Source organism: Stylophora pistillata, chromosome 13, assembly GCF_964205215.1.
Source record: "Stylophora pistillata chromosome 13, jaStyPist1.2, whole genome shotgun sequence".
Lineage (NCBI taxonomy): Eukaryota > Metazoa > Cnidaria > Anthozoa > Scleractinia > Pocilloporidae > Stylophora > Stylophora pistillata.
In genome coordinates this window covers 9143060-9160279 of record NC_142531.1, presented here as the reverse complement: position 1 = coordinate 9160279, position 17220 = coordinate 9143060, and the positions used below count along the sequence as shown (strand labels likewise).

The window sequence follows — 17220 nt, the reverse complement described above, 5'->3', positions numbered from 1 at the left end:
TATGATGTTTTTAGTGTTAGTTTAAGTTGGTACAATAGATAAATACTGAGTATGTACAGGTGTGATTGGTTTTCACCAAAATAATACAGTTTTGAAACCAAACAGAAAAATTATAATCATTATGATGACATTAAGTTTATACCTTGTCAGTAGAGTGATGAAATTACTTATATCAAAAGCTTTGGATTCTAAACAAAAACTAGTAACAAGTTAAGAAGAGGCTCATGACATTCAATATAGACATTACATGTAACTTTGTATACAATTTGCAATGTTAGTGTTATTCTTAATCCAAGCAATGTCACCTTTACCAGTTTGTGTATGCCCATCTCCAAATCCATCATCATCATTTGTCCACTCAGTTCCAGCCAGCCCAGTGAATATCAGCCCAGTGAATATCACCCCAGTGAATATCAGCCTAATTTGCAGTCTGCTGGTAATCCAACCTCTGCTTGTCAACTCTCTTATACTAATGCACAACAGAGCTGTTTCCCTTAGTCTGTTGGATGTGATTAGGGCAACCCAAACTTCATCAGCCAACACAAAAAAGCCTACCATGCAGGACAAAGCTAAAAAGATCCAAGAGACTCTTTGAAAAATTCTTGAGCGGATAGACACACTAATTGTTGTTTATTGCGGCACCAGGGACACTCATGCGCCATATGCAGTTCAGGCAACAGTAACTGCCCAACTTATTGCTAACAGAGCCTTTACTGCAATTGTGGCATGTCTATCTTCTCCAGCAGAGAAGGATCAAGCAGTTAATCTAACACTGAGCAGAATACAGCCCTTTAGCACTGATGAAGGCCATAACATTTGTGGAGTCAGTAAGAAGAAGCTGCCAACTCCAGAAAAAAAAAAAATGAGAAGATGAGAGAACTAAACAATAACATGAATTTCACATAACTAATCCAGGAAAACAGATTCAGTGTTGCATTGAAATTTCCTGTCGTATTTTAAAGTCATTTTGCAAAAATTATGAAACACTCTCTTTATAGAAAGGAAAACATAACTTAGCCAAAGCAGGAAAGTAAGAGATGGTGACAAAACCACTGCATTATGGATATTGGAAAGTCTGAACAAACATTGGGCATCACATATGCAGGTTTAAGTCAAATTAAATGGTTGTCCTCACTTGTAGTAGAGCCAATGACTCTAATTGACTTAAAAGTATTAAAAAGATAAACACTTTAAAATACAGACAACAGGTGGAACAAAGATTGAATCAACTTTTTCAAATGACAAAGAACCTTTGTAAAGAACAAAAATAACTGCATTTATGCATCACAAGTAATAACAATTAATGCTCTCTAACCAATTCCCTTTTAGGTGACCCAAGCATAAATGATTCAAACGGTGAGTTGTACTCCACTTTTACCATTTGCTTAGTAGTCAACAAGATAAAACATTGAACAATATTGAGAAATTAACCCACAGTCTTCATCAAAGAGTTTCTATTTCTCAAACTAGTAGTTTTCCTTTCACCTGAATTTAAGTAGCATGTTATCATACACTGTTAATAAAATACCTGGCAAGTTCTGTGCTATACACATAAATGTACATTGTACCCTAAATTGATGCAGTACCCATCTTGAAATCAAACATAACTAGGAAAATGTTATTTTAAAACAACTTGAATATCCCACATGAATCCACCATAACCTCTCACAAATTGTACTATATCAGTCCACTGAAAAAATTGACACAGTATCATCCACTATTATTGATCACTATTCGTTTTGACACATTGATAACTAAAGTTAACTCTAAAGATGAGACATGCAAGAACAAATGCTCTTAAAATATTATAATACTGGTAGTTATTTTCAAAGAGTTGTGGGAACACGGAACTCCCTTGCCCTTTCCATCTGTGAGGCAACAAATGTAAATTCTTTTTAAGTCTTAGTGCAAGGATTAGTTCATTTTCTTCGTGTATTTATTTTTTAATATTTATCTCTACTTCTACCATATTTTAATTATGCTTTGACGAAGGGCTAATGCTCGAAACGTCAGCTTTTATAATCATAACGGTGGCCAATTTACCATTTCAACTTTGTTGATATATCCAAATTATTTCGTTACCCCCACCGACGCAGCCCCAAACAGTTTCTTTAGAAACTATAAGCCTTTACTGTTTTTCATAATCCTACTCTAACTACTATTACGTCTTTAATCTATATTTACATATGTATGTGTACGTTTGTTTATAGTTACATATTTTGCCCCCTTTCTTTGATTTATATTTATTCATTTCATTTTTAGTCTATTTTACTTTATATATTGTCTGTTGTGTAGATATATATTTTTATCCTCTGTACTTATTTGTCTATTTGCTTATTTATTTTTCAGTGCCATAGGTTAGAAAACTGTAATAGGTTAATGCGCTTCCCTCTTTAAATAGTTATTGTTGTTGTAAATGCTGCAGTAAAATAATGGCGAGTATTCTTACCATCACTGGGAAAGACACGACTTCCCCAGATATACTTCACAATATGATTAAACGACTGTACACTACTACAACAGAGCAGGATGGGGAATGGGTGAAAGAACTTGCAGACCTTAGTGATGATGATATCACTGAACTGCTTCTTACTGTTGTATTCAATGAAAAAATCCCAAAGACAGGGCTCAAAGTTAGCGACCAGCTTGTCACAGATGCGACTAGATTTTTAATTGCACACCTAAAAATTCATGTGTGATCGCACTTGTGCGCCTATGAATCCCAGAGATTAGTGCGACTGAGCTTATCACCACTCAACTGGTTGGACACGAAACGGAAGATTGAAATAATAAGTTCAATCGTAGGTATGACATAATCAGGCTGCAAACAATAAAATCATCATTTTCCTTGCATCAGCTTGTGTTTTATTTGTCTTTTTCTGCTGTGGCTTCTCCGAACTCGGAACTCCATGTTCCCATTCCATCCCAGCCCTATTCAGTTTTGCGAATACTCCGCAGACACATGTGAGTGAAGGCTACCTTTAAAGCACGTGCTTCTCGGCAATCAAGTTCACCGGTCGATGTGAAAGGTCAAGCTCAACAACCTGGTTAAAAAGACTTTATTTCTTCACGGTGAGAACAATTTAAATAAAACGATGAATAATAAATTATTTTATTGTATTGTATTGTACATCTCAGTTAAGTCAATGGCAATCAATGTAGTTTATTCTCTTACGAAATGCTCATTTGAATAACTATAGTTTGTTATTGAACAGCCGGCCGGAGCCTTCTTCTTCAGCTTTGAACTCGAAAACTTCATCAATGTCCAGGTCCATTGATAGTGCTTTAGTCCAAGATATAGACGACGAACCAGAGACAAAAAAAAAGAAACATATACCAGTTTCAGAGAGCAGGGCTGAAGGAATTCGAATGGCTTGAATGGATTCAGGAAAAGAGTTGATGCACTGCCGATACTGTAAAGCCTTCCCAATGCATGTATCTTCATCCTTAGTCAATGGATGCAGCAATTTTAAACACGAGACACTTACTAAGCACTCGAAGAGTAAGAGCCATGTTTATTGCAGGGATTATTATTTGAACGATAGCGGTCAGAGACCAAGGTGTCCCAACTTTGCTTACAGAAGGTGGCCAGATGAACTAATTTCAGTTGCTGACTCGTGGGACTCACCGGATTTCGAATGATTGAGTTAATGTTGTATTAATGACATGGTTCTACGTCCAAGTCTGTTTCAGCTTTAAACTAAAAGTTTATTCATTGGAAATCAAATGAAAGTTGTGAGCAGTAAACTGACAGTGTATATTTTCTTAGTTATTCACGTTCGTTTCAAAGGAAATGAATACGGAATTTTTCTGTTGCCTTGACTGTATCATGAAGTGCAGCAATACTTCTTGAGATAGAGAAGGTTAATTAAAAAAAAAAACCTAACAGTGTTATTGTTATCTCCAATGTAGAGTAATAGTGTGGAGGTAGAAACAAACACAGATTGGTTTAAAATAAAAGACAACATGCCGATAAATGATTACTGAGACGTCTGAAGCTTTCTGTTTTTTTTTTTTTTTGGTTCCACTAGTATTTTAAGCTGTGCTCCTAAAATTTTTCGCTGTGCGCCTAGAATTTTAGCGATGCGCCTAAAAATTTACACCTGGTAGCACAAGTGCCCCCAAAGCCAAAATTAAACTTTCAGCACTGAATGAGATGATAAAATTGGTGTAAATCATAAGCAATTCCCTTTTTATAAGCTGACAGTAATTTATAACTGCTTTCCAAAATGTAAATAGGTCTTTAAATTAATCATTTTTGTTTACTCTAAAAGTTCTGTTAGCTATATTCTATGCAAGTTGTTAGAAGTAAATTTTTTTAAAAAAAGTCACATCAATTTTCTAATCATTTGTTTTTGTCACCAGTGGCACCTGAATACTGCCAAGTAATGTTAACACTTTTTCCAACACTTGATGCAACCATTGGTTTTAATGATGAATAGGAATTATTTTTTTCGTAGGTGAAAGTGGGAAATTCTGCTTGTTTTACTCAAGAAGTTCTATTAGATTTGTCTTTGTATGTTGTTTACTCCATATTTTTGCCAATTTCAAACTAATTTTTATTTATTTATAACCATTTTTATTAAAATACGTTACTGTTGTTTTATTTTACCATGTTTTAGATACCCCAGTAAAACTATGATAAAATACTAAGTGTTAGCTTTTTTACAATGTATGTAACATCACTTACTAGTCGAGTCTGAGTGATTTGAGCAACAAAAACTAACAAAAGTTTTTTCATTGACAAACAAATTACATGAAGAAATGATTGGTTTTTAACCTTGAGAGAGTTCCGTTGGAAGAGAAGGTGAGACAGGCAACCAAACCACTGCCACTTGCCACACAAAATAGGAAAACCCAGGGTGCTTTGTTAGAGCTTGACCCATTTTCAAAATGGAAAGAGTTTCATATAACCCCATACATTAATTATGCATTCATTTCATAAAGACTAAATGTAAAGGTTTCTTTGCAACACTGTGCAATGAATGCTTAACCCTAATCAGTAAAATTAAACTGGTTCAAAAAAACTGAACTGGTTTGGAAAAAATTAAACTAGAGGATAAAATTGAACTACAACATATATACATCAGTGTTACTTTGTACCAGGTTGTTACCATAGTGAGGTTCATTTCAGACAAAGTTTTGTGAAAACTACCTCTGTACCAACCTACAAACCAATTAAATATCCTGAGCAGTGAGCCAAACAACAGACTATCAACCCTTTTTAGTTAATCTTTCTCAAACTGATCTCGCGAACACGTACGCCAATGACAGAAAATTTAAAAATTGAGACTTTCGGCAAACTGAGAGGGTTGGTTTGTGGCGATCATGCAACTGTCAACCTCAAGTAAACAATATGCGCCGAAATCGGCGAAATCATCAAAATATCTTAAGAAAGGAAGCTTGGTATAAATAGTGCACTTGAATAAAAGTAGGTTTGAAACTTTAACAACATTAGCGTAGCGAAAGTGGTTCGCAAACCTTTAGGAAGCATTGATCCTGAAAAACGTGATATTTGATGTGATCAATTTGCGTCCCAAGAGTTCCAACCGCCAGCATTCGATAGAATCTCTTCCTTCCAAAACTGCAGGGACTTTTAACCTACAATTAGGACAAACAAATTGAAATAAATAGAAACAGTCATTAGACAGATATTTCGAAGGCTATTGAAGATCACGTTTGAAGTCCAACGCAACATTCTATAACACCTATGTGCTGCCGTCGCATGTTCGTGCAAGACGAGCTATGAACTGAGTAACGGAAGTTTCCTTTACAAAATCTAGCTTACCCTGACATCTAAAAGTTAAATACCACTTGCAGATGCCCACTACAGCCAAGGACAGCACTAACTGACCTGCACAACGTTAGGGTATCTGTTCAAATGTGTTGTCCTGACACAATCACGTGTCTCCCTCGTCTCCCTCATGTTCAGGCGACGAAACCACAGTATACGGTCAGCGGTTTTTGTTCTCATTTCCTGTTGATCATTATTACTATTATCGTTATTTTCATTCTTCTTACTCTTTTATCACCATCATGATAATTTTCTACCTCATAAATCAGTCTGGGCACGCAGACTTATCGATGGTTTTCGATTCTCAGTAGCGAAGAAAGGCGACAACCGTCGAGTTCGCGGGCTACGTGTAACCTTCCATGACTTTCGTTTCAAGCTTTCATCTATGCATATATGGCGGCCGTCACCACCAAAAATACAAGGATGTCAAATAGATCAGTAAATACAAAGATGGTTTAAGGATCAGCTGCAGGATAGCATAGCTAATAAAGGAATGGCATGGCCAAATTATAGACAGTCTAGGTTTCTTTCATGAAATAGAACAGCCTAAACATAAATAGTTTAGCCAAATGATAAACGGTCTAGTTGCCCATGCCGAGTTGGAAGATGAAATTGTGAAATGGACCAGCTAAATTGCAAATAGTCTAGCACTCATATGCAATACAGTACACAAACGGTGTAGCTTTGCGTCAAATGACTCAGGATAATATGGAGTAGCACAGCATACGCACAAACGGTGTAGCTTTGGGTAAAATGGCTCAGCATAATGTCGAATGGTACATCGTACATACAAACAGTGTAGCCTTGCGTGAAAAGGCTCAGCGTAATGTGGAATGGTACAGCGTACACACAAATGGTGTAGCGTTGTGCGAAATGGCTCAGCGTAATGTCAAATGGTACGGCATAATGTTAAATGGTACAGCGTACATACAAACAGCGTAGCGTTGCGTGAAATAGCTCAGCGTAATGTGGAATGGTACAGCGTACACACAAACGTTTAGTGACGTAACGCTACACCATTCGTGTGTACGCTGTGCCATGCGACATCACGCTGAGCCATTTCACGCAACGCTACACTATTTGTATGTACGCTGTGCCATTCTACATTACGCTGTTCCATTTGCGGTTTGTATTTTTGGTGGTTTCGGCGAGATAGCGATCTGCTGGAGGCATGACGTCATCGAGTGTGAAGAATTGCGCGAAACCATCACATTGTGTGGTCGCTGTGTTAAAGAGCCTTCACTTCGCCTTGCCGTAAAGCAAAGCCAATTCGGTAAATTTCTCCAACGAAAACTCATTAAAAAAGAACAAAGTTAATGTTGCCAAATACTTTGCAAACAAAAGCACATGCTTGAGTTTTCGTTGCGTTGCGAAGGTGGGAAGTAGTAACCTTAAGCCGATTTTATTTTTCGTGAATTGTAGGACAGTTTCCCTTCCCTTTACCACCCTGTTTTATGTTTGTGCGTTTTTTTACTTATTTTATGGCAGACGTGTCTCATCAAGAAAGGCATGCATGTGCTCAAAACCAACTCGGAAAAAAGGTTGCTTTGGCAAAAGCTACATGTTCTATTGACAAATGTAAAAACAGATCAAGGCTCTCAGTTTTCTTACCATGGCGTCCAGGGCACACACAGAATCCAACTTCTTACTTCTGCGATGTTCAAAGAGCCTGATCGAGAAAATAAAAGTAGAAATTAGTTCTACTATCACCGCACCCAGGAAAAAATAAATAAAAAAAGTAATGTAAGATACACCTCTTTAAAATAATAAATGTAAGCAGTCTTCCCTTAGCTTAATACTCTAATCGTACGGAAAACTAATTAACGCATTCCGATATCACTTTGATTGAAAAATGTCAAAACAAACTAAGGCTATCAGTTTTCTTACCATGGCTTCTATGATGGTACACACAAAATCCAACTTCTCACGTACTTTTGAAATGTTCAAAGAGCCTTTGCAGTTAAACTCTCATTGAAAAGTAAGCGCGAGTCAGAAAAGAAAAGAGAGCTCGGCATTCGACATTTCTCGCACGTAATAACACTACTTAACACTTTAAACATTCAGGCACACCAACGTGTGCAAACTGTGGGAAACCGGTAGGCCGGCAAACCGTGGTAGAATCAAGTCTTTTTCAGTGCTATTTTAATTAACGCTTTCATGAAGGAAAACAAATAAAAGCAATATCAGCTGGGGAAAAAAATAGAAGAAATTTACCGAATTGGCTCTGCTTTACGGCAAGGCGAAGTGAAGGCTCTTTAACACAGCGACCACACAATGTGATGGTTTCGCGCAATTCTTCACACTCGATGACGTCATGCCCCCAGCAGATCGCTATCTCGCCGAAACCACCAAAAATACAAACCGCAAATGGAACAGCTTAATGTAGAATGGCACAGCGTACATACAAATAGTGTAGCGTTGCGTGAAATGGCTCAGCGTGATGTCGCATGGCACAGCGTACACACGAATGGTGTAGCGTTACGTCACTAAACGTTGTGTGTACGCTGTACCATTCCACATTACGCTGAGCTATTTCACGCAACGCTACGCTGTTTGTATGTACGCTGTACCATTTGACATTATGCCGTACCATTTGACATTACGCTGAGCCATTTCGCACAACGCTACACCATTTGTGTGTATGCTGTACCATTCCACATTACGCTGAGCCTTTCACGCAAGGCTACACTGTTTGTATGTACGATGTACCATTCGACATTATGCTGAGCCATTTTACCCAAAGCTACACCGTTTGTGCGTGCGCTGTGCTACTCCATATTATCCTGAGTCATTTGACGCAAAGCTACACCGTTTGTGTACTGTATTGCATATGAGTGCTAGACTATTTGCAATTTAGCTGGTCCATTTCACAATTTCATCTTCCAACTCGGCATGGGCAACTAGACCGTTTATCATTTGGCTAAACTATTTATGTTTAGGCTGTTCTATTTCATGAAGGAAACCTAGACTGTCTATAATTTGGCCATGCCATTCCTTTATTAGCAAGGCTATCCTGCAGCTAAACCTTAAACCATCTTTGTATTTACTGATCTATTTGACATCCTTGTATTTTTGGTGGTGACGGCCGCCCATATTCATCCATTTCCCACGATGAAATTGTTTTACAACGACACTTTTCGTAAGCTGGCAGAGGGCGTCTGTTCTTCTTTGCACATTCGAAGAAACTTAAGTTTTAAGAAAATTCTAAAAATTCCTTTGCTGATCCGATCCGCTATAACTTAACAGGGAAGTGTTTTTAGGCCGTCTTAAGGTGGTACAACCCTCAAAAAATCAACATTTTTTCATGTTTTTTTTACAAAAAGTTATCTATATCACCTAAATTGACACATGGAGACAACTGTATTTTTGCAGTTTTTGACTTGATATTTTATTATTGCTGCTGAGAATTAGCAAATGATGCCCCCCGGTGGGCAACCAAACAAGAACAGTCATAACTCTTTAACATTAGATTAAAAATTCACAAAATTTTTAGACAATGATCTTTACATGCACCTGCATGCAATGAACTACAGAAACACCTCTCAGTCATATAGAATGGAAAATATTAAAGAAAACACAACAACTTTCAGGAATTGATAAGATGAGCAATCTCATTTTGGTCATTTAACAACAAAAGATGCACCTAAGTGTATGTTTCTAGTTCATTGCATGCAAAAATATACTGAGATCTCTCACTCCAAAAATGAGAAGAATTGAATAAAACGCTGGAAAGTTATCTTTGCTAGCGTGTCGGTAGTTTCATAAAATTCGAAATTGAGAGAAAACTGGTTTAAAGTTTTTAAACTGATTTTTTCAAGACTTGAACACAGTTTCCATGAATTGAATTGTTCAAAACTGACCAGGGCCATAGCTGACTCCTTCAGTTTGCTTATTATGGTCATCTTTTCGTTTTTCAAGGCCCCTAATCACTTTGCGTCGCTTCTTGGTAGTAGCTTTGCTTTTATGTTGCGCAATATTAACTCTAAGCTGGTCTTGGAGTCTGCAACCCTCCTCGGTATATTTGCCAGAAGGAATACCAAGGGCTTGGAAAAGCTTAATAATACTCATTGAACCAATATTAAAATAAGAAACAGCATCATAAAGTCCTAATTCTAATGTCTCCCTTCCAACATAAATTTCTTTTGGAATCCTTTGCCATACCATGCCATTCAAAGACTCATTTTGATTTTGTGTCTTGCCATGTAAGCACTTCAGCAATAAGTTGTTCTCACTAAGTCGAATATATTCAGGCTTTAGCTTGGCAATAACAGGTAAAGGAAGGCCAGGTCCATGCTTAAAGAGATTCGTATGGTTGGCTTTGTCCTTTTGATACTTGCACCAACTTGCACTACCTGTTGGGCAGTGGTCATGAAGTGGGCGTGCCTCACTTGAGGCACAATGCATGAGGCTGGCATGGATAGCTTTCTTCATTCCAGCCAAATTTCCAACATTGCACCTTATGGCAATGCCATAATAGTTCTGCAGTTTATCAATTAGACTATCTGTGAGTTTCCCTCTGCCTCCAAAGCCTGGATTGTCACGTTTTAATTTGCGAAGTGCAGTTCCAACCCTCTTCTGCACATGACCAATGCATTCTTTATTTTCCACTAAAATTCCAGCATCTTGATAAATATTCTTTATCCTGGAAAAACTCTTGCTGTCCCCATCCCCATAAAATTCAGTGTACCTGAGATTGTGCAGCTCAACAGACCTTTGAAATATGCGCTCTGCACCCTCTGGTTCCATAGCAGGTGCTGATCCCTGGAAATTTGACTTGCAAGTGGTGTGATCAGCTCTCCACATCTGATATTCGAGAATTCTTGTCCATTTGTTCATGCCGCTCACACTGTTTGCATCCTTGGCTTAGGGCCTCCACATCAAGAACCTTTCCTGTGTCCATAGATATGACAGTCACACAACCATTGCGTGACGAGTAGCCTCTCTTTTGCCATGTTCCGTCACAAGAAACACCACAGTTCACAGGTAGACCTTCAGAAGAATTTACATCCTTCTTGAGAGATAAAACTTCTTCTCCTGCCTTTTTCATTGTTTCCTTTGCAATCGCTTTCATGTGACGGCCGATTACGCGCGAGTTGCTGAGGAAAGCTTTCTCATTTGGAGGTGGAGGCATGTTCATAATTGTGCAGAATTTCCTTGCACCAGCATAACCCTTTCCAAGAGTTCTCATACCATAAACGATTCGCCGATTTACTTCAAAACTCTTTCTTGCTTTTTTGATGTGCAAAATGAATGTTTCCATCCACACTGCTCGCACAGCAAACGCAAAGTTGACGCACATCCCTTCCGTTTCAAATTATCTTCCATAAACAAAAGACTGAAATCGCCGCATTCGCCACAACGTAGCAAAGAAAAAACGGACGATAGCACCTCCATATCACAGAACCTGAACCCTGTAATGGATGGACTGGTTTCCTCTTTATCTACCTTGATCAGCTTAGGCTTGGGTTTGTCTTCTTGGGAAGTTGATTGAAGCTTTCGATACGAAGCCGAAGATTCCTTCGCTTCGCTCTGATCATGTGAAATGCCGTCTGTGGATTCACGTATCCCACTCGAAGCGCTTTCGACAACAATCGACTCTTCTTCGTTAATTCTTGGACTATTTGAAAAGCGATTTCCATAAAATTTGCGCTTCTTGCGTCTCTGAGACGAAAATTTCGGCATTTTGATGATTGAAGCTCTCTCACTTGCGAAAATTCACAACTGAATGATTGATAGTAACGGCTGTTCACGGAAATATATCAAAACGAGGCTGAAAGTCATTGTTGGGCCCCAGTCTCCCAATAGCTTACTCAAGACGCAATCAGCTTGCTTTGATCTGGGAGGAAATCGCACTTTTAGGCCCTAAAAGGACGCATTTAAAAATGCGTTTCCATGGCAACGGAACAGCAGTGCCTTAGAAATTGCATTTTATTACTATTTCCTGACAAATTATTCACAAAAAGACATTTGGGGCTATTTAAAAAAAGCCTTTAGAAGTGAAATCGAATGGAAAAAAAATAGACTCATTTTCAACAAAAATTGCATTTTTTTTTGTATCGTACCACCTTAAATCTAACTAACTTGAAAGGACAAATTAAGCACAACATGGGTTTGTTTACTCTTTTTTTGCTAGCAAAATATAGATGTTAGCTTTTACGCAGTGGGCGTGAAAATTTTCTTCTGATCAGACAACAGGCCTGTAATGTGTCTTTACGCATCATCTACAGTTTACAATATAACGCCATGTAATTCATTGATGGCTTTGAACCCGACCATATTTGAGGGGTATAAACGATTTCTTACTTGACTAGCTTCTTCGACAAGAGTACCAAATAACTTACTAGTTGGCTTGATTCTTTCAAAGCCACTGTTTCAAATATTCAATATCAGTACAATTAACGCTCGGCGAACATGGATCCCGAACTCTCGGATCCAATGAGAGAGCTAGGCGCATGCGCGTAATCAGTGCTTTTGGCGCGCGAAATCAGTTTGCAGTCTTCAGTGCTAAGGATAATATTTTGCTGTTTTCCGCAATTTTCGATTTAATCTAAGCAAAACTTCACGCAGTCCACTTGTAACAATGTTCCTATGTCCACAATATCAGACGAGTCGCCAGCAGAGTTTTCAGGCTTAACAGTGGCGGAGTCAAGTGTGAGCGACAACAAACTAATGAACGTTTTACAGAACCTAACCAGCACTTTGTCACGACTATCTCAGGCCTCTGAGGCGCAGACAGCAGCCCTTGCTGACTTAGAGGAAGACCTTCTCTTTCAGGACGGTACGCCAGACGAAGAACAAAACATCGATAAACAGCCGGATTCAGGAGATATCACTGCGGTTGTAAACAACTGTACGCAAGACTCGAGCAAGAAAAACGTGGTTTTTCTTGTCAGCCTCCATGACAAGGGACTGTCATACACCACCATTAGTACTGCCAGGAGTGCCGTATCAGCCATCCGCTGTACCAGTGAACAATATGACCATTGGCACTCATCTAATCATTATCAGGGTCATGGAAGGTGTATATTAGGGTTCCCCGCCAACTTCTCGGTACCAGTCAACTTGGGATGTGCAACCTTTTTTGACTTATATTTCCTCTCTCAAACCCCCCGAGAAGCTTGATCTGGAAAACTCTCACGCTGAAGTTGGTTATGTTGATGTCTGTTGGTCACTGCACAAAGAGGACAAAGCTTACATATCCTTGACATTGACTCCATGAAAAAAGTGCCTGATGGATTTGAATTTCTACTTACAGAACATATAAAACAAAGCAGGCCAAGTTACAGAGTCCCATCTGTTGTTTTGAAAACTTTCCCAGCTGATCCTTCACTGTGTAGTTACCTATTTGAGGGAGTACCTTGAGCGAACAAAGCTTCTAAGAGGATCAGAAACTAAACTTTACATTTGTTGTATCAAACCTTACAAACAAGTTTCAAGGGAAACGATTTCGAGATGAATCCGTTCAGTTATGGAGGCTGCTGGTATAGACACCAAAGCATTCAAAACACACAGCACAAGAGCCACAGCAACCTCGAAAGCAAAAGCAGCCTGTGTCCCTATCCAAGACATCTTGCGTCATGCTGGATGGTCATCCTCAAGGTGTTTTGACATTTTTTACAATAAACCAATGTAACCGTCCAACTTTGCATCGGCTATCCTCCAGATTGGTTAAGACGTACAGTAGGGAATTTATTGTAGCCCAGTTGTCATTTCTAAAGCTTTAATAGGAGGTTAATATACCTTGTCACTAGAGAGATACACTCTTCTTTTTTTGTCTGCTAATTAAGGTGTAACATGTTATTGTTCCAAACGCAAGGTTTGTGGTATTTTAATAAATGCCTTGCTGTAACTTACCATGGGGCTTTTCTCTCATGCGACTGTCTTGGCTTTGAAATCTCACGAGATCCCTGGGGCAGCTATGACGAGATAGAATTGAAAAATTAAACGAGACTTACCTGTAGGTTGAAGTTTGATTGGAATTCCATCGAGTCATCAAACTGCAACAAGGGATCACACGCCCACCCATTATCAACTCCATTATTGAGACAAATATGTTCTACTATCGCTGTACCCACCCACTGATTTTACCATTATTTAATTTGGGGTAATTTCTCCACAGTACCCCATGCTTTCTGTGAGACACTCACAATCGGCTGTAAATACTGAGTATGAGCAGGCGCCTAGCTATCTCATGTGATTCCTTGGTGCAGTTTGATGACTCGATAGAAGTGACTATGAGAACGCACTACTTGGGTCGTTGATCAATTTTTTTTTAAATATTAAAGCTAGAGGCGAGATCTCTCTTCGGATATTGCTCAGAAGATAACATTCTTTCAAAGTCTCGCGCTTCTCATTTGTCTGAAACGTTTGTTGTTGAGAACATTAGATGTAAACATAGCCAATTTATACGATATCTGATTTTTTTAGCTTCGTTCGCGAATTGCCACTATGAAAAGTAGAGGCCGGCCCGCAGATATTTTTACATATTTAAAAACTAGAATATTATAACCAGCTAAGTGCGTAGTTTCAGTTCCAGAATCGGTGTACTTTCGGAGAAATTTAGACAAACGTTTTCCCTGTTTTACCCTACAGCAAAAATGACCGAAACTGTACCAAGATAAATAATCTATTGTTGTGTTCACATTCACTCCCAGGGAAAACTGAATGCATCAAAGTAAAGACGAATGAATAAAGGCTGATAGTTTCGAAAGAAACTGTTTGGGGCTGCGTCGGTGGGAGTAACGAAATAATTTGGATATATCAACAAAAGTTGAAATGGTAAATTGGCCAGCGTAATGATTACAAAAGCTGACGTTTCGAGCGTTAGCCCTTCGTCGGAGCGAAAGGTGTAAAGACGAATGATGTCACTATGTATGCTAGAAGTACCAATTTGTAATGTTGTATTCAGCTTGAGATAGAGAAATAAGCATTTTACACTTTTTTTGCGATGTTTTTACATGGAAATGAGGCCCCAGGCCTCGAACAAGCAGCCGTTATTACCATGGCAATGAGGGTGCTGCAACCTTATGAAAGGGTATTTTTGTGCATCCCTCCTGAGTGCCTAACTGCATGCAAAATTTGAAGGGGGTTGAAAATTTTCCTTTCCCAAGATGTTTCATTCTTACAGACACGTTCTTAAGTTTGCGTGAGTAAGTGTACATTTTGACCAATTGACGATACCGTGGAATCGGCGTACTTTATCCAACTTTAAACTTTGATTAAATCGTCCCGAATCATTTCCCCAAAAAATCCTTTGGAGATCCAAAATAAATACTTTCCACCTTCCGAAACCCAAACTTCTGGTTAATTATTTTGTATAGCACATAGTTAAATCACGGGCTACTTTTAACCTATTTTTAATCTAGTTGAAAGTAGGTCGGATAATTCAATTAGATTGTGTAAATAAATGGTCAAGATTTGCTCAAATTGCAATCAACATATGTTTTGGTGGTGTTTTTCAAGACTTGGTACTTTTTATCAATGTAAGTTTTTTCATTGTGTGACGCGGCGCTTCGAGATGCGTCTGAAATTTTGAGCCTCAACAGCCACATTTTGACGGAATTCAGTTGTTATCGATTTTCTCGAAAATAAATCGATATTCAGCCAAACGGAGTATGCAGCGATTTATTTTCCATTGAGACCTACTTCACTTTGAAATATGGGCGAAATTGATTTTTCAGCTGTTGCCACCAAATGTTTGACCATTGGTAACATTCGCTCTTAATTTAGAAAGTAGCTCAAGAAACCATGACATGCCAAGCCCACAAATAGTTACCTTTTGAGATAGTTGCTTAGATATTCTAGAGCTTTCGAATAATAATTCTTCAGTTAACCGTGGGAGCATCGCAGTTGAGTGGCAAAATATAGAGATTTACTAAAAAATTGTTTTTTTTTATGTCTTTCCTAGCCTGTTTGTTTCTTCGTAGTAGGTTTGGACAAACCATATTTAAACGGTTGCAAAAGCATGGGTAGTAACGGCTGTCGTTTCTGTAGGCTTATTGAGGTCACGCGCGTACTTCAGTTGCTGGCCCAGACGCTCGCTGTTAACAAAAACAAAACGATGATTCACTCGAACTGTTGGATATGGAAAAAGTAGAAGAATTTCGAAGTGTGCAAATCTGCGACTGAAAGCAGAAGGAATTTCGCTGAAAGACAAAAATTGGCCGCCATAATGTCTTCCCTCGATTTTGTGATCTTGGTTTCTGTGGCATTTTCAGTTGAATACCATTCGCCTGCTCTGCGTCTGATTGGTTAAAAGAGGGTCTCAACAGGATCGACCGATAGTAAAATGGCCAAAAATTTAGTCGTTAGGGTTTAAGTGGACAAATTTTAACCGTTAGTTGTAAAAAGGTTAACCGTTAAAAAAATTTTGATGGGAACAATGGCATGATATTAACTGTGGGGTGTAAAATGGCTAAAACTTTAACCGTTAGCCCGACGTAAAAGCCATCGCGCCATTGAAACCATGAAATTATTATACTCAAAACGTACTGCCAACAGTTCTGTTTATTGAATCTATAGCACGTGACAAGTTGTACCTTAGCAAATTAAATTCTGTGCGTCCATGACGAGCTGAGTCGAACTAACGCAAAGAAAAGAAAATTAAATCAGTGGAAAAAGACAAACGAATTCAATGCGTCTTTCCGTTTCATTTATAAAAACATTTACAAAACAGAAACGATGTTCGAGGACCCTATCAACAAGAATCATAAGCTAAAACCGTTTTAAATCCTAGCTACAAACATTAATTTCGGCAAAAGATGCCGGAGACCTGCTATTAAATTGAAAAGGAAAATGCACTTTCTATCTTTTAACACCAGCTCTAAGCCTCATAGCGTTTTTTTCTGCCCATTTACGGTAATTAGGGTTTTTATTACACAGGATAGCTTTTAAAAGCGAGTTAGGGTTAGGCGAGTGCGTCGGGACCAAACATTTATTGACCCGTGGGCGCACCATGCTTTCTCGGGTCAGACTTGGCGTATATTTCTCTTCCAGGTTCCCTCGTAATCGCCTGCACCACAGCAAAATCATCACTATCGGTGACGTTGTGACCTCGTTCTCTCAAGCCGTCTATTACGTACTTGTCAATGCGATAGTGCTCATCTTTTTCATAAAGTACTTGATCAGGAACCAGCTGTGAATGCAATCGAGATTTATTTACCGCCTCTGATAAGTCATAGTCGAACCAGAGTTTGTTCATCAAGACCTGCAGGTGCAAAAATAACTGCCATGCTTCATTTACATCAATATATGCCATAGAGGCGATGTTGATCCACCTTGGAGAAGGGGGACTGAGTCAATAACTACGTGCTTCGACTCACTGAAAAAAAAAGTGTCTCTATTTCCGAACTTTTGTTAGCTCTCTGGGCAAAGAGTTAGCATGGGCAAGGATGTAGTCCTGGGGTGTTTGTGACCCCCTTTTGTAA

The 17220-nt window shown here is 38.7% G+C and overlaps 2 protein-coding genes and 1 pseudogene across 4 annotated transcripts in view; all 3 read right to left on the bottom strand.

Annotated features, from left to right (window-relative positions):
• The window catches only part of LOC111346311 (uncharacterized), a 34366-nt gene extending 28420 nt beyond the window's left edge, over positions 1-5946 (bottom strand). Inside the window, exons 1-2 of the mRNA XM_088743343.1 lie at positions 5855-5946; positions 5482-5601 (exon numbers count right to left, since the gene is read on the bottom strand). Of these exons, the coding sequence (XP_088599469.1) occupies positions 5482-5601; positions 5855-5926 (192 nt within the window). The 5' untranslated portion in view covers positions 5927-5946. The remainder of the gene's footprint in view (positions 1-5481; positions 5602-5854) is intronic.
• Positions 5947-9157: 3211 nt separating this feature from the next.
• LOC148717507 (uncharacterized) lies at positions 9158-11546 on the bottom strand (annotated as a pseudogene). Its single transcript, XR_015994890.1, has one exon. The product of XR_015994890.1 is annotated as an uncharacterized LOC148717507 (transcript).
• A 4736-nt stretch (positions 11547-16282) lies between these two features.
• Positions 16283-17220, bottom strand: part of LOC148717505 (glutathione hydrolase 1 proenzyme-like) — a 22149-nt gene continuing 21211 nt past the window's right edge. Inside the window, exon 8 of one of the 2 annotated variants that reach the window (XM_088743785.1) lies at positions 16283-17000. In XM_088743785.1, coding sequence (XP_088599911.1) covers positions 16728-17000 — 273 coding nt within the window. In that variant the 3' untranslated portion in view covers positions 16283-16727. The remainder of the gene's footprint in view (positions 17001-17220) is intronic. The other variant, XR_015994869.1, reaches the window with a different exon arrangement.